General features: G+C 38.3%; 1 protein-coding gene across 1 annotated transcript in view; it reads right to left on the bottom strand.

Moving 5' to 3' along the window:
- The window catches only part of LOC127572671 (A disintegrin and metalloproteinase with thrombospondin motifs 19-like), a 282,491-nt gene that overhangs the window by 43,355 nt on the left and 222,293 nt on the right, over nucleotides 1–16,843 (bottom strand). Inside the window, exons 17-19 of the mRNA XM_052020173.1 lie at nucleotides 16,083–16,163; nucleotides 13,524–13,681; nucleotides 9,229–9,382 (exon numbers count right to left, since the gene is read on the bottom strand). Of these exons, the coding sequence (XP_051876133.1) occupies nucleotides 9,229–9,382; nucleotides 13,524–13,681; nucleotides 16,083–16,163 (393 nt within the window). The remainder of the gene's footprint in view (nucleotides 1–9,228; nucleotides 9,383–13,523; nucleotides 13,682–16,082; nucleotides 16,164–16,843) is intronic.

Genomic DNA, 16,843 nt, shown 5'->3' with positions numbered 1-16,843 from the left:
CCATTGCTTCATCAAAGTGCAGGGGAACTAACATGCAAAGAAATTTCTTCCTGCTAATAATTTACTGAAATTAGTTTATTTGCATTTTTGTGGAGAAATGCAAAAGAGACATTTCACATTTTTGTTTGGACATGGGTTTTGTTGGAGTTGTTCATTGTCTTTTTAATTATGTTCTCTCTCCCTGTGCATTTATCATTTTTTTGTTTTTTGTATACATATTTTAAATTTGAATTTGATAATTTCAAATATACAACAGTTTCAAACAAACTGAAAGAACTCCAGAGTCCAGGACCATAGACCAGAATTATCTAAAGTCCACATTTCCATCAACTTTCCTGCAGTCTTCTCCTTTTGTGTAGCTTATTTTCTGGAGCTGCATAAAATAATAACTATTCATTAGCTAAGAAATGTTCTAACTCTAATGATGGGAACTTATTTTTGTGTATGCAACAAAACTGTAACTTATTTGTAAAGAAAAATAGGCTTTCCAATTTCTTACACACAATTTTCCCACAGTCTTTTCAAATAAACATGGCAGTCAGATATTCATTTTCGTCTCAATCCTATCCACTGAGTTGATGCTAAATTGGGTTCCAGCTAATTAAAAAACATCATATAAAAATGTGACTCAATGTTTATTTTCGTGTTGACAGACTATTTGACATTTGCTTGACAATGACTTGCGCAATTGTACTGCATTATGAGCAAGGATTCTTATGATACACCTATGGAAAACAAAATAGCTCCCTGGCAATTTATTGATAAACATAAGTGGTGGAACAGATATGCAGGGCATGACCTTTACTTCAGTTACCTGTTCCTGTATGGGTCAGTTCCTACAAATCTCTTTGCTGGATCCAAGTTGTAGTGTTTTTATCGCATTTCATGAAGATCAAAAGTAGGAAAGGACCCCCACCCACTTTCTGACGAGGCCACAATACTTGATTTATTTTCCTGGGGGAAAGTAGTCCATTCATGTGGAGTGAGCACGACACCCATTTACAGCAGTATTGTGATGGAGTCCTCATGAGGCATGGGGTGCTGAGGGGGAGTAGGAGATGGTAAGGAGTGACTGACAGGTGGTGCAATGGCAGGAAGAGCCTTGCAACAGCACATCACTGCAGTTTATCATAGCGGGTGACAGTAGTTCAAGAGAAAAGCACTTTCATAAAAAAATCAGAATATCTAATTTGCTTCTATGATTGAGGCAATCTTTCATTCTGTAATGAACAGCCTTTTGCAATATGTTCTTTTCAACTTGAATCTTCAATCCAACAGTGTTAACAATAAATGAAAATATATTAAAAAAACTACTACAGATGTTTAAAGTCTGAAATAAAAATGGAAAATACTGGCAACACTGGGCAGGTCAAGCAGCATCTATGGATGAAGGTTCACAAATCCGAAACATTGACTGTTCCTCTTTCCACAGCTGTTGCCTGACTGCTGAGTTTTTCCAGCATTTTAATTTTCATAGCTTGTTTAATGACTCTCTTGGTCAATTAAAAGGTGTTTCACCTATTAACCTGGATAATCTTGGGGTATTATTAAATGCACTGAAAGTGACAATCAAATTAACCACTTTAATCATTAGACAATTACAGGAGATCTGGGCAATGTCTTTTCTAATCATGAACTTCAATCCAGTGCTATAGAGCTGCATTATTACAGGTGGTTCTTTTGCATTAGATGACAAAGTAGGATCCCAAGTGGATTTAGAAGATCTCATGATGCAATTTGAAGTGCAGAAAATGATCTTTCTAAAAACAGATATTTAAAAATAAAACGTTTTCTCTTTTGCCCTGTGACTTATTTATTAATATGTTTATGTTATAATTACGATTAAAGGTATATTGCTGTTTACATTGTAAACAACCTGCCCTGTTGGCATGAGGATGAAGATCAAAATCACGTGGTTTAAAACTCCAATGTCTGACAACAATACCCTTAAATGAAGCTTCCATGAACACACAGATGCACAATTCTCACTGTGGCAGAATATCTTGGGAAAGATGTTATGTTGTATGTGTATTAACATTTGATAACTGGTGATAACTTGCACTCCTACTCTGAGCTTAATGTGGCTAGAATGTGCTTAGTTCTCAGTAACAGCCTGAATAACATGAAAGAATTCAATACAAGATGTTGGGACAGACAAGACATTTAGGAATGACATGCAAGAGAGCAGTGAGCTCTGTTACAGACAGCAATTCCCAGCAGACCAGCTAAATGATTCTACAGAAGCTGTGGAGTGTTTACAATGTCTGGACTGCCTTGAAGTCCATCATAATTAGCATTTATGAAGAGACTCTTGGCCTTGTTACCAGAAAATATTAGGACTAGTTTGGCGAGAATGACAATGTGATTCAGGAACTAATTAACTGTAAATACAAGACATCCTTGGTTTGGAAAATCCACCACAACTCAAGGGAAAAGAAACAGTTCTACCAGTACTTTGAGGTTGAGGTCCAACAGAATACCTGTGAGCCAATGAATAGATGACGGGTAGAAGTAGTGCAGGGGCTCCAGTGATATGCTTATAACCATAACATGTTTGGATTCTTCAGCAGTGTCAAGGCCACCTCCGGCCCAATCACACAAGGGTCAACCATGATGACAACCAAGAACAGAAGGGGACAGAGAGGCAGTCAACATTCACTGGAAGGAACGTTACAAAGAATTTCTCAATCATGATGCTATTCTGTACCTGAGAATTTTGATCATCCTACAAAAAACTGTTTGGTTCAACCTCAGCCACCCTTGACTGAAGTTTGAAAGGTCATATGCCAACTGAGAAACACTAAGGACTTGAAAGCTGGCAGTGTTCCTGATGAAGTTTTAAAACTTGACAGAGAGGAACCTCCGTTACGAGTTCACAACCTCAAGTCCCACTCAAGAGGACAGAAGATCTCAGAGGCGCCATAATCACAACCATCTTCAAGAAGAAGGCAAATACAATGGCGGTAATTAAAGAGGTAGCTCCTAGTGGTCTGCTGCAGAGGAAGTCATTGTTCAGACACCTCCTCCCAGTGGCTGAAGAGCTGCTCTCCCAATTGCAAAGTAGATTCTGTCTATCAAGATGCGTAACAGGCATTATCTTCACCACTCGTCAACTCCAAGATAAATGGAGGGATCGGTGTCAACTGCACAATGTGACCACTTTTGACCTCACAAAATCCTCTGACTCCATCAATTGAGAAGGACTGTGGAGAATCTTTCTCAGCTTGGCTGCCCACAGAAATTCTCCTCAATCTTCTACCTGCTCCATAACAAGTCTAATCAGTTTAGGCCGATGTCAAGAAAGGCAGTGTTATCGTCTCGACACTTCTCTCAACATTTCTTGCCAAATAAGTATCTTATCTTATATCTTATGTGAGTTCCCAGGCTGATATACAAGTCATTATCAACTTGTTCAAGCAGACAAGTTTTGTTCATCAAACTTCTACCTCCTCCACATGTGGCAGAATCTGCAGGACCCAGATTGGCCTCATTGGCCATCTCAGAACCCACAGAACTGCAGTAGAAACAAGCCATCCTCGACCTCAAGAAGCTCCCTAAGCAGAAAAGAGTTGATGACTTCATCAACTGAAAAACAAAATAGGGCCAGCAGTTACCAGCAGACCCCTTGGTTCGTCAGCACTCTCGGGTGCGAATGAAGAAAGTTTGAACACACTAACATTCATTAATGAGTTGTACTTTGTGCTGAGTTAAACAACATCAGATAATACTCTCCCAGAAGTCAGAAAACTGACCTGTAAAACTAACCATTCCTCTGAAGAATCAGGATACAATTGCTTGGCTGTGCCCTTGCAGAAATACGTGGGAGATTCCCAACTGCATATATAGAATGTCCTAATTTGCTATTGCGATGATTTTGGTACAACAAAGGAATTTTAAGATCCATAGCAGAAGTTGCAAACCTTTCCCAATCTCTCATTTTTTGGATACTGAGTTGACGAATGGATCTTGTCTCAGCAGTGGGCCACAGTATTTATTATGTGAGAACAGTCACAGCACTAGACTGGCATCTGCTTTGGCTGTACATAAGAAGTGATTCAGCAGCAAAGGCACTTGGCACAATATTTCAAGACTGTTATCCAAGAAACTACAGACAATTGGCACTACTGTGTAACACTGATTGTTGGTCTCCACTACCAGTCTGATACTGAAACTTTTCCTGTCTCCTCTGCAATTTGTGTGAATTTCATTGCTGTTTTAACATGAATATATTATCACCATGTGTTTGTGTCCCTCAACTTAGGTTTAGATTTTTTTAAAGATACTTAAATGGCTTAGGATAATGCAAATATTTCCAGAAAACTTTGGTGCAGACCATAGATAAAGTACTTTGATTTATTTTGTATAAATTCACATTTTCTGCAATTGAAATTAAATTGTTCTCAAGTTAGGACCACTTTCAATACTTTTCCACTTGACTGCAGGGCTCAAATGCAAGTGGAGATAAATAAATAAAAATCCAAAAATGGGCAAGAGGATCATGGTAAGTGTTTAACCCATCGAAGGATAAACACTCCAATGGTGGACTCATATCTCTTACAAAGGAAGATGGTTGCAGTTGTTGGAAGTCAATCATCACTGCAGGAGTTCCTCGGGGTAGTGTCCTAGGGCCAATATTTTCAGCTGCTTCATCAATAAACTTACTTCTATCATACAGTCAGATGTGGGGATAGCAGCTGAAGTTTGAACAATGTTCAATTCCATTTGCAACACCTCAGCGAATGAAGCAATCCATGCCTGCATGTAGTAAGACCAAGACAACATTCAAGCATGGGCAAGTAACATTAATGGCACAGATGTCCATAACCATCTCCAACAAGGAAGTGTCTAACCACCTGTCCTTCATATTCATTAACATTACCACCACCATATCCCTGACCAGCAACATCCTGAGCATTGTCATTGATCAGAAACTCAATTGGACAGGCTGCATAAATGCTGTAGCTATGAGAGCAGGTCAGAGGCTGGGTATCCTGGTCCATTGACTTACCTTCTGACATCTCAAAGACTTTCCACCATCTGCAAGTCACAAATTAGCACTGTGATGGAAATCTCTCCACGTGACTGCATCAGTGCAGTGCCAATGATCCTCAAGAAACTTGACACCACCCAGTACATAGCAGTCTGCTTGACTGGCACCTCAATGACTACTCTAAACATTCATTCCTCCACAATGGTGCTCTGTTGCAGTGTGTACCTTCTACTAAATGCACCATAGTTACTCGCTCAGGCTACTTCAACAGCACCTCCCAAGCCTGCAACTTCTATCACCAAGAAGGACAAAGGCTTCAGGTGCAAAGGAAAAACCACCATCTGCAGGTTTCCTTTTAAGTATCACACCATCTTGACAGAAATACATTGCCATTCCTTCGGCATCACTGGATCTAAACCATGGAATTCCATCCCCAATAGTTTTAGGAATACCTTAATCAGAAGTACTACAGAGGTCCTAGAAGTTGCATCACCACTGTTTTTTCAAGGACAACTAGGAAAGGGCAATTGATGATGGCCTTGCCCCAGTGCACAAAAAATGAATAATTGAGATTAATATGTCATGATGGATGGAATGTTGCTGAATATTAACAGAATCTCTCTGCTCCTGGTTGTTAGGGAGTGTGTGTAAACCACTTCTCCAAGATGGCATCCTGTATGCTTCCTTTCAGAAATGTGAATGCCCATTTTGGACCTCATTTTTATGATTATTTAAGGTAACTAAAAATCTTGACTGGACCAGTGCAGTGCCAGTGATGCAATGTTGCTCTCCTCCAATGCAACACATGGTTATGGACAGGCAAAGATAATGAGAGATCTGAGTTCAGACTGCAAAAACCAGATGTAACTTATTCTAAGTTTTAATGCATCAACTGAGCAAAATCTGAAGACTCCCTTCTCTTTGTACATGGGCTGCTTAGTTTTAATATTTTAATGAATTTCTCAGTTTTTATCAATTTTCTCGAGACAATTTTTAAGAAGCTGTGGGGCTGCTAAAGTAGAAGTGGTAAATAGCTTCCATTTCTGTTCTGCAAGCTCCCAAGTAAGTAAATAGAAAAACTAAAATCAAAGTAGATGTTTAGATTCATTTCTTCCACCATTATTCTTATTTTAATGCTTTTTATGAAATGCCAAGTAGGTCATAAATTGGCTGAAAAATTATTGCAGAAATGAAAATAAAAGTGAAGGAATCGATGGTCAGGTGTGCAAGAAAACTGTCCTTTCATTCATGTCTGAGATTTATGTAGAGCTTGTATAAAAACACTTAAGATGTGTTAGTAGTGGCACACACTATAATCCAGTGGTCTGCTGATTTGGCTAAAGGCAAAGCCAATTCACCAGTATTGTTGTACCACCTTCCAAGACTCAGATTTGTAATACATTGGCTTACTGACAACTGGATTCTAGCTTGCCCCTCATTTATTTGGCAGGACTGTATACTGTGGGCACATTATATCATTGCAGCTCTTGCTTTGTATTTATTTTGCTAAAATATTTCAGCTGTGGTTTTGCTCTGTGGGAAATTACTTCACAATGCAGCACGATTATTCCTGAATGGAACTCCATTCAGACAACATACCACTAAGGTAGCAACAAATGCGTTAAACTCTACATTTCCTTCTTCTTGGCAGGGGATTCACAAGAGTTGTGGGCTTCCCAAAAGCACTGGAAACCAATGATTGCATGCAAATGGGCTTGAGGATGACATATGAGAATCTATGAAGGATTTTATTGCTTGAATGTTCAACTGGTCTGCAGCTAATTGCAGATGATGATATTCAATGCCCAAACACTCATGACTAATTTACCCCACAATGTTTTGTTTCAAGAGAATGTGGGAGAGCAAAGGCATTTACTTTTGGACAAGGGCTATCCTCTGACTCTCTGGATTCTGGCACCATTCCAAAAGGAGAATGTTGCTATAACAAGTGCCACGGTGTCCCCACCACATTACTGAGCAAATCACCAGTATACTCAAACAACTCTCAAACAGCTATCTGCCTGGATAGCTATAACAGGCACCAGGTGAATCTCCAATTTTGTCATTAAATATTGATCTTCCACAATATTGCAATAATACAGGCTCAACTGGAAAAAAGGTGGAGAAGGAGTGAGGGAAAGAAGAGGAGAAGGAAAGGAGGGGATAACATCAGGAATCCCACAGCACAGTCAGGTATGACTAACTAGATTATGGTTTAATTAAACAAATTTAAATTAACAGCCCACTTCCATTTTTTTGCATCAAACTGGCTATGATATATATCCATTTTCACCACTTGACTTGACATGGTTATCATATCATGTGATCATTGTAGATCTTATCTTTTCTTCATTCTATTTATTTCTATGAAGAGAAAGTGATTCCTGCTGTCAGATAGCAGCTGGATTGATGAAAGCCAAAATTAACCTAAATGTGAACAGTTCTAAGTTATTTTAAAGGATTGGTATCATTAGTGGATAAATTATGATATGCCAACCTGAAATTAAAGGAGCTATGTATTTAATTGTCACTGTTGATTTTGTTTTTGCTCCATTGAAAATGACAACATTCTAAAATAATGAAAAGAGTCAGGGCTGAGGATCACATTGTCCTTCCAGCTTTCTCTGAAATTATTATTTTAATTTGTAATTTTTAAATAATTGAAAAAAATCAGTCTGTGTTCTATTGATCAGTTTATATATAAGCCATTGACTTTAAGGAACAGATAGTGAAAAACAGATGAGCAGTGCTTTGTGGTCCAAATTTGTGTTGAATTATGCTGCCTTTTTCTTATTTATATTGCCTGTATATTTTAAATAAGCAACAGGTTGAAGCTTTAAATATTTTAAATTATAAAACAGTCTTGAGTTAACAAGGGAAAATCAAATATTTTACTTCATAGGTTCAGAAAAGGGCATTTTACTGATGGTTGCAGAATGTTCACTTCTATTTACAACTCCTCAGAAAATAAAGTAATCCACACTTGCATGTGGTAAGAACTGGATGATGTTTGGGCATGGGCTGAAAAATTACAAGTGACAGCAGATGCCACCCAAATAGCTGTCCCCAGTATGACAACCACCTAACCTTGACATTCAATTGCAATACCATTGCTCAATGAATATTACCTGCAGTTCTGCTCAGGAAGGACGTGGAGACCTTGGAGAGGGTGCAGAAGAGGTTTGCCCGGATGTTGCCTGGATTTGAGAGTAATAGCTATAAGGGGAAGTTGAACAAACTTGGATTGTTTTCTCAGCGTCGGAGACTGAGGGGCATCATGATGGAAGTATGTAAAATTGGGAGAAACATAGATAGGGTACATAGTCAGAATCTTTTACCCAGGGTGGAAATGTCAAATACTAGAGGGCATAGCTTTAAGGTGAGAGGGGTACAAGTTTAAAGGAGTTTTACGAGGCAATGGTTTTACACAGAGATGCTGGGGGATGTGGTGGAAGCAGATATGTTTAAAAGGCATTTGCAGGCTGGGAATGGAGGGATATAGACCATGTGCAGGCAGACGGCATCACATTCATTCTATTGTTTACGAATCCTCCATCATTAATATTGTGGAGTGGAGGGTGTCACTATTAACCAGTGACACCTAAATATTGCGGCTACAACAGTAGCATCTCCTGACGCCCCAAAGCATTTCTACCATCGGCAAGGCACACATCAAGAATGTGATGGAACACTCTCCAGTGGTCAGGATGAGCACTGATTCTACAACACCCAAGAAGTTTGACTTCATCTAGGAGAAAGCAGCCCACTTGATTGATGCCTACCCAAAACATTCACTCTCTCCAGCACCAGCACAGGAATACTGTTTCTACAAATGACAAAATCTACTTGTAGTTATTCACTGGACCACTCTGCCATCAACTACCAAACCTGCAAATTCCAACTCCTTTGAGAAAAAGGCTGTGAGTGCAGGGAAAATCCTCCACCTACAGGTTTCCCTCCAAGTCACATAGCATAGTGACTTGGAAATATATCATCAACCCTGCACTATTACAAGGACTAAATCCAGAAAATCCTTACATTACAGCATTGTGGGATACCCTTCACTACAAGGACTGCAATGGTTCAGAATGCAGCATACCACCACTTTCTCAAGGGAAATGGGTAAGAAAAGCTGGCCACGCCAACAGCAACTACATCAAAACTCTCAAGATTCTCACTAAAATTACTTTGCATATGTCACTTTGAAAGAGAATATTTAAAAAAGTACATTTCCCAACCTCCACCACACATGGCACCGCAATCTTCCCAACCGGAGTGAGTCCACATAAAGTGAGGTACACTGGTCTTAGCAGTGTGATTTCCTGGTCTTGGCTCAATTGGAATTGTATATTCATAGTGAATGCCATAATTTTGATCATTGAAGAGCAACACCTGCAGACAAAAGAAAAGACCAGTCAAATAAACCCAAACAATAAAATACATTCTTGGGAGTTAATAAAATTGCCAATTCAAAACGAAGCCTTCAGCAAAAAAGCTAATACATTAAGTATGCTAAAAAACCTCTGTTGAGCACTGGCACCTGTTTTTTAGATTTCAGAATTCATTTCAATGGATCCCACTACAAGATGGTGAGGAAATGTCATTGAAGACCTAGCCACAGCCAATGTAGCAGGGGACCTCAAGATATGTATCAAATGCAGTTAATTAGGCCGAAGGCTGGGGATATTCGGCGCCAGGACCTGGGTGGCCTGGGGTATAAGTGGCCAATTGCTGTGATTAGTGATAAGCAACTGTGTGCTTCTATTTATACGTTTATGTGCATCAAAATCAAAGGCCACATGTTGGAATATAACATTGGGTAGTGTGGAGGTAGGGTAAGATAGCAGTAACTGGGAAAGGCAACAATGGACAGGTATTGATGATCAGGCCAGGGTAGTTTTAGCTGGCTTAGGGTGATAACTTTCCAATTGTAAGATCAGTGGTTGGGCTGGTGGTGGTGGTGGTGGAGTAAGGGGCTGCAAACAGTAAGGAACAGTTCACGTTCTTTTGAAGTACTCAACCCCTCCCAGCTCCAGCATTTACTTGCATGTAGAAACTTTGCTGCTGGTTAAAGCAAAATGTGCCAGATTCTAACTTACGTAGAAGCAACATTTGAAATCAAGAATGATCTGAGTTCCTGCTGTCAATGTTACCCACAGTCCAAAAAAGGTGGTGACATCCATCAGGTCAGTTAGCAGCTGAAAACTGGATCCATCAAGGATGAATTTACATGTCCTTTTACCCAGATGAAGGTTTAATTTTTGGCTAGTGAAAGACTGACCATCAAAATCTTAATAATAATCTGGTTAATACATAAGCCTTTAGATAAATTCACAATTATTCAAATTTCACTGGATATTGTATCCTTGTTCTTCTTTTGTGCTGTAATCTCTCCCAAGCCCACAGCCCTTTGAGGTAACCGTACACCTCCAGTTCTGTCCAATTTGTCACATAGGAATTTAATAGCTCTGCCACTGGCAGTCATGCATTCAGCTGACAAGACCCTCTGCTCTGAAATTTTCTTTTTCAACTCCCTCTCTCTAACTTTTTGCTTTAAGTTGCTCCCCTTGGTCACCTGACCCATTATCTCTTCATGCTCCTTGGTGTCACATTTTGTTTGATCATACTCCTGTGGAATATTTTGGGATCATTTGCTACATTAAGGATACTGTAATTTGTTGCTGATGGTACAGTTTCAGGGTGATTGTGCATTTCAAGTCCGACAATTCTCAGAAGCGCATCGAATGTCGGTAAATAGCAGGCTGATATGATTTGCAGCCCTGACACAAGTCTATGTTCATGAATCATTTTAATTGCTACACCCTCTGCTTACCCAATATTAACCAGCTGGTGCTGAATTAAAAAAGAATTTCTAACTGCTTAGAATTGGGATTTAGACTGATCCCTGCTGACTTAATGGAGCTGCTCACTGAAGGAATCATTGCTGACATCAGTGCAGTGGCTTCTTGCCAAATGTCACATTCAAAATGTTAGCTCACTACAAGGCAGTTGGGAGCCAATCCAATTCTTCCTACCAGGACGGCAAGACCTTAAATATGTTAAGTATTTTACCCAGAAATATTTTACTCTTAAATTGTTCCTTCAGTGTTACAACTAAGTTACAATGAAAAGAATATTTATGACAAATAGTGCAACTATCCAGTCATCAAGAAGATAGGCTGCTTCAGTATTTACACTTTTTTATAATAATGTGTACTGCAGCTGGAATAATTCTACCTTTGATATTCTGTTAAAGCTCTGCTTGAAAATTCTGACCATTTCTAGAGATAGCTGGTGGGAACCATCTGCCACTGTTGAAACCATGGCAGATCCTGGGCAACTCTGCCACTGACGGGAAGGGAAGAATTCTACTCTTATAGGAGCAATCTTCCAATTGCTCATAGCCAGGACCTATTAATGTGTCACTGCAGAAATGTTACCTTAGAAGTATTGAGTCTGCACTTAATACTCTAAACAACAATAAAGTGATTCTACTGCTTTAACTCACCAATTACGTTTGGAGAATTTTGCCTAGAAACTCATCCCTGCTTTGTTGTGCTAAATGTGCTCTGTAGTCATGGCACTATGTTTTACTCTACCATCACAATTCATTTGTCAAAGACATGAATTTCAGAACTAGATTATAATGCACTGACATTCATGATTTTCTGGACACTTATATTTTACATCACCAAAGAAACAATTTTTGAATTACTTTCAAATTTCTTTTCACTCAGGTAGTTGGGTAGTAAAATTCTTGAAGAAACACTTCTATTGGTTTATGGATTCAATGCATTACTTCAATGTTAATGCAATTATCATTGCATGAGATGCTGGTTTTCTCAAAACTGACCTTTGTATTGATGTTAGTGAGTGAATAATTTTGTAAATAAATAGGGCATGTTGACCTTGATTTTAATTGGTACGAATAGGCAGGATGTCCTATTAAAAAATTATGATTTTTGTAGCTATTTGAATTGCCTAGGTCAAGTTGTATAGAGTTAGTGAAATATCCATCATAAATGGGGCAGATAACACATCTTCTTACTCCTTTATTTGTGAAAATTGCTTCGGTTTAATTATTTGTACCCAATTGGTGCATTTAAGGCATGTAATATTCCATTGGCTATTTCTGTGGGAAGGAAGCCTCCTTCAGAGCTAAGAGTCCTCTATACCTACCCCAGAGGCAAGAGTAGCCCTAAGAATATATATGTATCCATATATATATCTGTAAGAATATATCTGTATCTGCTCTGATCACAAACTTGCCATTTGGAAAATTGTAGTGTTCTTTTAATTTATCCCAAACATTTCATTCTGTTGGCTGACCCCATTTTCAAATGAAATAAAGATGTAAAAGCATTGTGAAGACAATAAAACTACTTGGATAACCCATGCTGGCAAATATGTTTATTTCTAATAAATTCTCTTCCTTCACAGTGTGTAGACTGCAGACCCGACAAGATTTTTACCATAGACAAAAAAAAAGCAGAGAACATGTAGGGACACTTTTTCAGACATCACTTGCATTGTGAGAAAGGTAGTGGATTCAAGGAGGAGACAGCAATACTGATGAAATGGCCAAGCATGTGGCAGGTACAACTTAAGCAGAGAAGTGCGCAATGATGTGGTTTGTTCAGAAGAAATAAGAGAAGCTGATACAAAATATTGAAGGGGATGCAGGCTTAGTGAGAATGTGGAGGGGCCAGCTGAGAAAATTGTTAAAAAGCATGGAGGGTCCTTGACTTCATGAAGGAAGGAAATTATGCTGAACCTTTATACATTGCTGGTTAGAGTTCAGTTCTGGCACTGCCCTTTAGGAAAGTTATCAAGTCCTTTATAACACTGGAGAGGATATTTACCAGAGTGGTACCAGAGATGCAGGGCTTCAGTGAAGTGATGAGAATAGGGAAGGTGGAATTGTTTCCATGAAGCTGAGCAGGTTAAAGGGGAGATTTACTGAAAGTGCACAAAATCATGAAGGATTCTATTAGAATAAATAATAACAAAATATTTCTACTAGCAACAGGATTGATTGAAGTCAAAGATAATTGGCAAAAGAAGCCAAGATCACTTTCTTCCAATTTTATGAGTTTCTTTGTATCATGAATGATTATCTGAAAAGCTGGTGGAAGTAGATTTAATACTTCTCAAAAGGAAATTGGATGAACACTTGAAAATGAAAATTTACAAGGCAACAGGGAGAGGTCAGGGGACTGGGCCTAATTGAATAGGTCTTTTCCAGATATTAAACTGATAGAACAAATTGAATAGCCTTTTCTCTGTGCTATGCCTTTCTATGGTAATCTTCTCAGTTCTGTTCATTCAGTTGACAACTATAGATCAAAATGTTCAACCAAACTACTGTGAAAATCTCAAAGGCAGAGTTTGTTTTTGTGGTTAATCACTACTGATTCGCAAAAATCATACCTAGAATTTTAAACAGATTATAAGTTTCTCTTTACAAATACCATTGAGAGCAACATTGAGAAAAAACAGCATGGAAAAAGATAAGATTTTCCAAAGGCCATACCATAAGGTGCAGAGGAGATGTGGTTGGACCTTTAGCAGAAATTTTTTCCCAGAATCCTCTTCTAACATAATGCACCATGGTTCCAGCTATGTTAAAAGTTCCTGGATGTTCAATCTTCCAGTCACTGTTAATGGAATGTTTGCTGGTATCTCGCAGAGCTACAAGAAGTATTACATTTTAGAAGATAAACAATTAATAATGGATGAATTGGATGGAAACAATAAAGGTAAATAAAGTGCAGAATAGTTTGAATACTGAAAAAGCATAGGTATATTTCAAATGGTAAAGTGAGCAACTTGTGAGATGAATACACTTATTAATAGGAACAATTTTCCTTTCTCCTTTTATGGCCTGTATGCAATGCATGATTCGAGGACTGACAGAGGGGCTGGGAGTGTGATCTGGTGGTGGCGATGTGAGAAGGAGCTGGAATGCAATGCTTGAGGGAGAGCTGTCACAATGAGTAAGCATATTATTAAAAGAGGACCTGGCTGGATTCCACAGCCTGGGACCTGCTTAGGCAGGAACTTTTAATGTGGCAAAGCAAGCTTGTAAGCATTGTTAAAGCTTGCTTCTACATGAGCAGGATGTGCCACCTGTGGACCAGAAATGCATCAATCAAAATTGAACGAAGCATCCTGGCACATGGTGCACACCATTGGACTCATTGGACATGCCCAGAATCCTCTGTGGGTTGGTGCTTCTGTACGGAGGGCTCAAAAGACAAAAAAAAGGACAGACTTTTTAGAACTTGTGGTAAGACTGTGATCTTCCTTCGCAAATGCTTCTTTTTTAACTGAAATTTAAGCACGTAGTGCACAAGATTGTGGCATTTTACAATGTGATTATTTCTAAATTCACATGCAGTAAATTCAACAGATTCCAATGGAAGTTTACTGCAAATGTTTTAGTTTCCTGCACAACTTTGGAAGAAGGCCTGTGCATGTGAGCTGTGGATTTACTTGGCAATCAATGAATGATATAATGCTGAGGAAACCGCTTCCTCCATTGAGAGAGGAGTAAGCTCTTAGACCAGCACCATTCATTTTAAAAGCAAATCAGTTCCGGAAAGTCCATTGTTTGGAGGGTAATCTGATAAATGCAGCCATAATTTGAGGATATTATGATTCCAGCACATGGCAAACACCTGGTTATAAGTGGAACATTTCATACAGGACCTTTATGGTTTTGCCAAATGATTAATTGATACCATAGATGTTGTCAGTTTCATTCAGTTCACTTAGTTAATAGAGGAATCCTGGATGTGCACCTTTAGGATACTCAAAAACTATTACCCATAAACTATTTCATGCTGACATGAGAGCAGCTTAACCCAACATAAAACTGTAACATTTCTACCTTTGTCATACTTGGTCTTAAATTATGTGAACTTATATTTATTCTATGATGGCTCTAGATTTTTTGTACTGTGCACCATGTAAAATTTCAAATGCACTGTACACATTTAATGACATCCTTTTTAATCAAAGCCTCACATTATTGTCTTGTACAAAGCGAAGCTCATGAAGCATTCCTGAAGATTTGCTACATTTCTGAAAATAAATGACAATGTCAAGTTTTCTCTGTCAATGCTAATTTTTTTTTCTTCCATTTCATTCAGATTTCTGAGGATAATTAAAAAAGGGCTTTGTTGTAAGTGTATAGTTAGTTTAAGTATTGGGAACTCCTAGAAGAAATGAGAAGAAATAATATAAAAGTAAAACAAACTCTGGTGGATAAAAAAGTTGATTGAATCATAACCCCTTTTTACCTGTTGGGAAAGTTAAGAAGTTCTAAATACCTGCCTCTAACTTCAAAAACATTATGTGGGGGTGGATACCATAATAATATCAGCAAGACTGCCTTACTGTGAAAGTGTTTTTTTTTGTTCATGTTTATTTGAGCAAAGAATCCATTGTGAAATATTCCAGGTTGCAAACTCCCTTTGGTATTACATACTTCAAAAGAAGTGTGGACAATTCACCTTTGTATCACTTCCTGTTCTATGGACAGGTAAATTGATGCCCCTCCACCACTCTGTTATTTGCTTCTTAATTAAATTGTATAAATGTGGCTGCAAAGTAAGAACAAAAGCCTTGAAGAAAGTAGCTTATCCTAGCACAATAAGGGATATTGATTCAATTTTTGTGGAAGTTTGCAGATATGAGCCTAATTTCCAAAAAAGATAAATGTTTAGCTATATAGAATCTGATACCCAAAGTTTCCTCAAGATTTTTAACTTTTGTGTTGGTTCTTTTGGAATAATCACAACCATACCATCATTTGTAAATCACACTGATGGAAAGACATTCAACAGAACATGGAATAATTATGTTAATTTAGATTTACTGAAAATAAAGTTTGGTCAAGGGATAGTACACCAGAGCACTTCTTCAATATTGGAATTGTGGCCCGTCATGTTGGCAATTTAGAGGAGAGAGGATGAAAAAAAAGGGCAAATGGCAAAAAAAAGTTACTGAGAGAATGGAATGAAGTCCTTGGGACTTTCTTTTTAAAGGAGAAGATGTTGGTCAGTTAGCTACAAGAACTGTAAATTACCAAGGTAACTGTGGGCTGGCTTTTCTTCAACAACTCGAATTCTTCTTGCTCCTGCAGGTATAACTAGAGCTTCCACATAGCCTGTAAACAAAAGACAAACATTAGAAAGCTGTTGGGCAAACAAGATTATGATCCTGACTTGACATAGGAACCTTAGTTTGCAGATGACCCAAATATAATAAACAACTAGGAAGATTGTAGCAAAGCTCAAGCGGACACAAAGAGACTGGTAAATATGATGGATACATCGCGGATTAACAAATTATAGCATCACAGTGCTGGTTACATAGTACAGCTGATAAATAATGGGAAGCAGATAGAGAAGCAATTTTGCAGATAGATTGAACCAAATGCAAGAATTTTGGAGCATTGGTAAGCAGGGTAGGTGGGGTATTTGTCTCATGTCTCATTTCAAATGTGACATATCCAACAGTGCTGGGGTCCCAGAGTGCTGCCTTGAAGAATTATTCTGGATTCCATTCTCAAGTATCTGAAGTGGGGCACAAACCCACAAATTTCTGACTCAGAGGCAAGAGGGGTGCCACTCTCATTCGAAATGCATCCAAATATATGTACAGATATAAATTAAAAAATATTTGGTTAAGTGTACAAGATGAAATGTAATAGCTGATATAAATATAAATATGGTCCACTGCTTACAAGATACCCCATCATTTACTGGAACGCAATTGCATATAATCAAGAAAAAAATCTATTATATAACAATTATGGATAAATATCTATAATAAATATTATTGAAT

Source organism: Pristis pectinata, chromosome 7 (assembly GCF_009764475.1).
Source record: "Pristis pectinata isolate sPriPec2 chromosome 7, sPriPec2.1.pri, whole genome shotgun sequence".
Classification (NCBI taxonomy): Eukaryota; Metazoa; Chordata; class Chondrichthyes; order Rhinopristiformes; family Pristidae; genus Pristis; species Pristis pectinata.
Note: the sequence above shows the minus strand (reverse complement) of the source record. Positions and strands in the feature narration are given on the sequence as shown.